This window comes from Netta rufina, assembly GCF_964035555.1.
Source record: "Netta rufina genome assembly, chromosome: 1".
Classification (NCBI taxonomy): Eukaryota; Metazoa; Chordata; class Aves; order Anseriformes; family Anatidae; genus Netta; species Netta rufina.
The window spans coordinates 152,683,953-152,689,963 of record NC_140123.1 but is presented as its reverse complement, the minus strand read 5'-3'; the positions used below and the strand labels follow the sequence as shown (position 1 = coordinate 152,689,963).

General features: G+C 55.4%; 1 protein-coding gene across 1 annotated transcript; it reads right to left on the bottom strand.

The window, feature by feature from the left end:
- Positions 1–2,832: 2,832 nt before the first annotated feature.
- Positions 2,833–4,691, bottom strand: GALR3 (galanin receptor 3; the record flags this gene model as incomplete). The annotated part of the gene is made up of 2 exons (XM_084283132.1): positions 2,833–3,718; positions 4,342–4,691. The coding sequence occupies 2 exons, from the start codon at positions 4,689–4,691 to the stop codon at positions 2,833–2,835; spliced, it is 1,236 nt and encodes a 411-aa protein (XP_084139258.1).
- Between the last annotated feature and the right edge of the window lie 1,320 nt (positions 4,692–6,011).

Below are 6,011 nucleotides of genomic sequence, written 5' to 3'. Positions count from 1 at the left end.
AAGGTGAAAAGCTGGAAGCAGAGATTGCCGAACGCTAATCAGTCTGACGGGGAGGCTGCGTGCAAAACAGCCATCAAGCTCCTTCAGCTTTAATTACAGCCAGCTCGGTATCAAGGAGAAGTCACATTTTCTTCTCCCCTAGCTTTGAGCCGTCGGACCAGTTGGAGCGTGCGTGCTGTTACTGGGCAGACTGGAATTCCCTCCTGGCTATGGGAGCTCCCCAAGCCAGACACAGCGTCTGCCCTTCCCGCTCACGTGCTCCCCAAAACAGGGGCTCAGCCCCAGAGAGCTGAGGAACGGGAGCTTGGGCTTGCAGAGGCTTGCTGGACTAAATGAACCTTCTCACACAGGTTTTCTCCTGTCCTCTTTGTCCCGTGTTATTTAGGCTTCACCCCAATACACAACACTCAGCCCTGACCTGGTCTGCTCCCTCTGCAAGCAGGGCCCACGAGGAGCAGGATCGGAGTATCACCACTCCTGACCACTGTTCCCTTCTCCCTCCAGCACTTTGGGCTGCAAAATGGGCTTTTGCATCTGGAAATGATGCAGATTTTTGTACCTGGAGGCTGGTGTGACACACCAGCAGGCCACCAGCCACTGTGTCACGCACAAAGGGTGGTGGCAGCGAGCTGCAGGACTAGCGAACCCCCATGGAGGTGGGCAAAGCACACCGGAGGTATTTCCAGAGGAGAAGCAGCCACCACGGAGAAAAAGAGGGCTGGGAGGTGAGGGAGGCTCGAGGGGCAGAAATCGACATCAAACACTTAAGTGGGGAAAGAAGAATAATCCCCAGCGCAGCAACGGAGTTGACCTCAGTGCGGGGAAGGGGGTGTCCTTGCAGCTGAGCTCTAACAAGCCGCACAACAGCGTCAGTGAGGGTTAGAAATGCCATGTCGCCTGGGAATTTGATGAGTGGGCAGGACAAAGCAATAAGGGAAGATTTACGCAAGCAGAGGCAGGGGATGTGAAGAGAAGAGGAATAAAGGGGGGTGGGAGGGTGTAGCTCTGCTGCGAGGTCTGCAGCATCTTGCACGCACCAGACCCCCAGATCCCATTGCTGCCAGGTGTCCTCATCCCCACCCTACAGTGCCCATAGCACTGAAAGTGTCAGGGGACAAGGACAGAGCCAAATTTTTTTCACCTATGACCGCAGCCTTCAGCTGCATCTCCAAAATCCCACCAGACACAGGGGCAAGGAAGGACACCGGGGTTTCCACAGCCTGCGCAGGGCTTGGGGCACCACTGACAGGGCTGTGCTGCCTCCAACGACTGCATTTGGCATGCTGGCATTTGGCAGTGGGCTGGCAGTAAATGGCTCCTCTCCCCCAGCTGGGGCTCCCTCGCTGTCTGAATTAGCTGTGAAGTGAGCAGCGTGGTCCCCGCGGATTTCCAGCCTGCAGTCTGCCGCACCACCTGGCCTCTGCGTCTCCTCCTGGAAAACCAGCCTCAGGGGCTTTGCTGGGAGGGTTAGCTCCACGCACGTGCTGGCTGTGGGCAGCAGGGCAGTGAGAAGTGAACTGTCAGGAAAAAATTGCCATCCACCCCATTCAGGGCAAACACGTTCACTCTGAAACCTACTGATGCCATGACAGTCAGCTCCAGCATGAAACTCTGGAGTGTCCCACAGTGTCACTGCCCTCACTAGACACTTTTTGCCAAGCTTTCTCTTTTTCACCTGCTCTTAGGGCATTATCAGCATAGATCTGCTTCACGGTAGAGGTTACACACTCAGGAGCCACACAGCACTGAGCAAATGCCATCTGCAATTAAGGAAAATGAGGGCTGTTGCAAGCATGCAATATTTACTGTAAATATTGAGCTGGAACAGCGCAGTGGCAGGTTTAACGCTTTGCAGATAAGGCATCTGAGGTCTGGCTGTGGGATTTTGGAGGGGGTTGTTGAGCTCTGCAGCGCTCGAGCTCAGCTTTGTGAGCAGGGACGCTCGGCCCTCCTGTGGGGTGTCGTTCAACTGCTACCACAAACAAAGCCTCCTCTGTGGCTGTTCGGGGCAGGGTGGCCAACAAGGAACAAAGCAGGGGTAAGTCTTGCTCCCAGGAGGACACGGGTCCCACAGCAGTCCCACAGCGATGAGCGTTGTGGAAGATGTCCCAGCCCACCGGCTGGTGTAGGCCTCACGCTCTCCTGGAAGCCCTCTCCATTAGGTTGGAAGGGGCACAGAGGAGAAAAGATTAAACTAAGTGCACGTGGGTGCCACCAAAATAGTCATTACATGGAAATAAAGTGTCTTGCCAAGTCAGTAAACCACGCACATGGAGCTAATTCCACTGAATAGCATCACTGCTTGGAGAGCAACATGTCCTTCAGCCCCAGGAGGAAGGGATGAAACTCCTCATGATGAAGAAATACCAAAGAGAAGGCAGTAATCCTTCAGGAACTTGCAAAAGGCAGACAGAAAGTAAGAAAAAGGATGAACCAGGTGGAACAACATGGTGGGAGAAGGAGTTTGGGGGTTGTTTAGGAAAAAACGAGGGACAGACCTCTAGGAGACATCCTCCAGCAAGTACCTTTGGTGGAGCGGAGTCAAGGGAAGAGGCTGGTCTGTTCCTCCTTGAACTTCAGAGAAGCCCCAGGGAGGGCATGCAGATATGTCAGCACCCAAGCCTTTCCACTCTTTACTTCACATTAATGTGTCCCTCTGTTTTGCATCTGTATGGTGGATTGTGCCAGTCCTAGACAAGTGGTCCAGTAAGCGGAGGTGAGTTTGAGCAACCAGTTGACCATTGCCACAGGAGCTTTCAGCTTGGCTGTGCCCCACATTATTCTGGAATAATTTTCCACCCACCGGCTGGAAAAGAGGTTTCTTTGCTTTGTTCATTTGTAGTGAACGGTCAGACACTCCTGAGATCTTCTCGGAGGGGTCATGGCTAGGAGATTGCCAGCTGTTACCAAGCTTTCCTCCTCCAGCAGTTCCTTCTGAACAGAGGCCATGGCATCTTGTAGCTGGTGAGTCCATGCTCTGGCATGGTTGGCACCTTCCGTGTCCCTCCTCCTGGTGTTCTCCCGTGGGACCTGGATCACCTCCGTGTTGCCTCCATAGAAGCCTCCGGTGCTGTTGGTGAAACCTTTGCCCACGTTGACCACGTGGACTTGATTTCCAACTCGCTTCTTCTTCTTCCTGTTCTTGTTCTGGGAGAAGAGGCAGGTGAAGACCTGCTTGAAACGCTTTCGGAAGTGCTTGGAGATGAGGGCATAGACGATGGGGTTGAGGCAGGAATTGGCGTACGAAAGGCAGTGGGAAGCCAGGCGGCAGGCATACGTGGCTCTGTTGAAGGGGAAGTGGCCAAACCAGAAGCAGAGGATGACCAGATGGTGGGGAAGCCAACAGAGGCAGAACAAGATAGCAACAGCCACAATCATCTTGGTGACCTTCCGCTTGGCCTTACGGGACTCTGAGATCCTTTCAATGGGGTCTACAGAGGTCCACAGGAACTTGATGGTCCTGGCGTATGCCAGGCTCACCACAGTCACGGGTAAGAGGTATCCAAAGACAAACGTGAGGATGTCCAGAATCTTTCGGCGCTGGTCCTCCCAGATGGGGACGCAGATGGGCACCCCGTGGTAATGGACGATCTGGTAGTAACTGAGGTAAGGCCCTGCAAAGAGCAGGGACAGCGACCAGATCACTACGATGGCCACTCCTGCGTTTCGGGTGGTACGGAGATCCCGGGACTTCAGCGGGTAGCGGATGGCCAGGTACCTGGTGGGGAGGGGAAGGAGAGACCAGGCATAATGCGGGTGGGATATCTCATTGCCCTCCAGCCCCATGGAGCTGCCATCTAGGCAGCCTTTCCTGTGCAGCCTCCCATTTCTCCTCTTCCCCACCTTTCACGAGGGAGGGTTATGGTGAGCTCACATAGCTAAAGGGATCATCCCAACGTGGAGCTGGGAATCTCCATCACCCTGTGCTAGGTCAGGAGGGGCAGGCAACGTGCCTCTTGAAGCGGGGAAGAGGGCAGGAGCAGGACACAGAGGACTCCGTGTTTCTCCTCTGGTGCACTGTTTCCCTGGGTTTTAGCACTCTTGGTTTTGTATGGTGGACACCAAGCCTCAGTGCGTGCCTGCACTCCTCCTGCTCAGGTGAGAAAGGGAAAGGGCTGGGTAATCAGGCTGAGAGCTTGGCTGGATGCTGGGAGAAGGCACGGGGAGATGTGGAGGAACAGTGAGAAGCTGGATCTGCTGGCCCTGCCTCTAGGGAGACCCTACGTGCTCTTCACAGGACATTCAACAAGGTAGGGACTGATCTTTCCCTTACCCCTTAGCTCAAGAGTGGTGAACACATTGTCCCTGAGCTGAGGGACCGAGATGGGAGGGGACACTTGCCTGTCAATGGAGACAGCAGCCAGGGTGAAGCTGCTGGCGTACATGGTGAGGTAGATGAGAAAATGCACGGCCTTGCAGGCAAAGGCCCCGAAGAGCCACCCGTCCAGGGTGTAAATGGTGGCCTGGAAGGGGACACAGCAGACGATGAAGCACAGGTCGGCCATGGCCAGGTTGAGGATGAAGAGGTTGGTGGTGTTATACTTCACTTGGCCGTTCCGTAGCAGCACGGCCAGCACCAGCCCATTCCCCACGGTGCCCAGGAGGAAGATGAGGGAGAAGATGATGGGCACGATGATCCCTGCCGCTCGCAGCTCCGGGCTGTCGGAGGAGGCGTTCCAGCCCCCTGGCATCTCCCCATCCGACAGCAGGGCCCTGTGAGCAGAGACAGAGAGACAGCCTGGATTCACGTCCCCATCACAGCGTCCCCTCTCCCACCAACTCACCTACACTCCTCCTACAATCCCAAAGCTGCTTTTAAACCTTTTGGGATTTCTTGCTTTGGCAAGTCTTCATCCCAGCTGATGTTCAACCAGGCTTGGCCAGGGCCACGAGGACACAGAGAAGGAACACCCCCTAGCAGCAGCACCCTGTTGCCTTTAATGTGCTTTCAAATCAGAGCTCAACAGGTCTCTGAAAAGCACAGGTGGGACGCATTTTATCCGTGGGTGTGGGGTATTGCTGACCCGACAGAAGGTGCAGGCAAAGGAAATTTGGCTGCTGGGTCCTATCTTGTGATGTGGGAGAGGAATGGGGGGGAGACCTCAAAACACAACCAAATAGTCATCACAAAGGAGCGATTTATCCCGGAGCTTGAGGAGCGAGGTGCTGACATTTGCTGCCAAACTTCCTCCAGCACTGAGTAACACCGTGCTCAGGCGGGGAGCGCAAACACCCGCTCTCCTAACGAGCCTTCGCCTTATTGTTCCATCATTAGAACAAATTGTCCTTGGCTGAGCAGCAACCAAGAAGGAAAGACACCGTTATCTAGCAACTGTTGACATGCAATTAACTCCTTTTGGGTCGCGCGAGCTCTTTCACCCCGTGCTCCCCCATCTCTCTTCTCATGCCGCTTCTCCTTCACATCACCCTCTGTGCTGTGCTGGCAGTTCATCCCTGGCTCTCAGCTCCCCTCTGTCCTACTGGTGACTGCCCAGCTCCTCCATCCCAGCCCTGTGGGACCTTCCTGCACCAGCAGAAGCCCGCAGCGTCCCTCTGGGCCCACACCTCGCACGTAGGCTGTGGGGAGCTGTGGGCACACTCTCACCCCTGCCCGGGGAGCCCTGAGGATGTGAAGCTGGCACTCACCTTTGCGAGGAAGGGCCTTCAGCTTCTCTGCTTGCTCAGGGGAAACCTCCAGAAGAGCCTGGGCAGCGGTGGTGAGGAGGAGGCAGCCCTTCATCCACGTGGGACAAGGACAGTTTGAGCAGTACCGTCACCCCTGCCCGGTGCTCCAGCGCTCCCCGCCAGCCGCCAGCTCTGCTCTCTTCTCCTCCTCACTCCCGCGCTCGCCTCTCTCCTCCTGGAGCTCCTCGCACGCTCTCTCTCTCTCTCTGTCTCCCCCTTTTCCCTCCCTCTGCTCTTGCTGCTGATCCATTGATCTCTCTCTGTATTTATTTTTTTTTCCCCTCTCCCCGTCGTTGGGTTTGGAGTTAACTCCTCTCTGCCCAGCC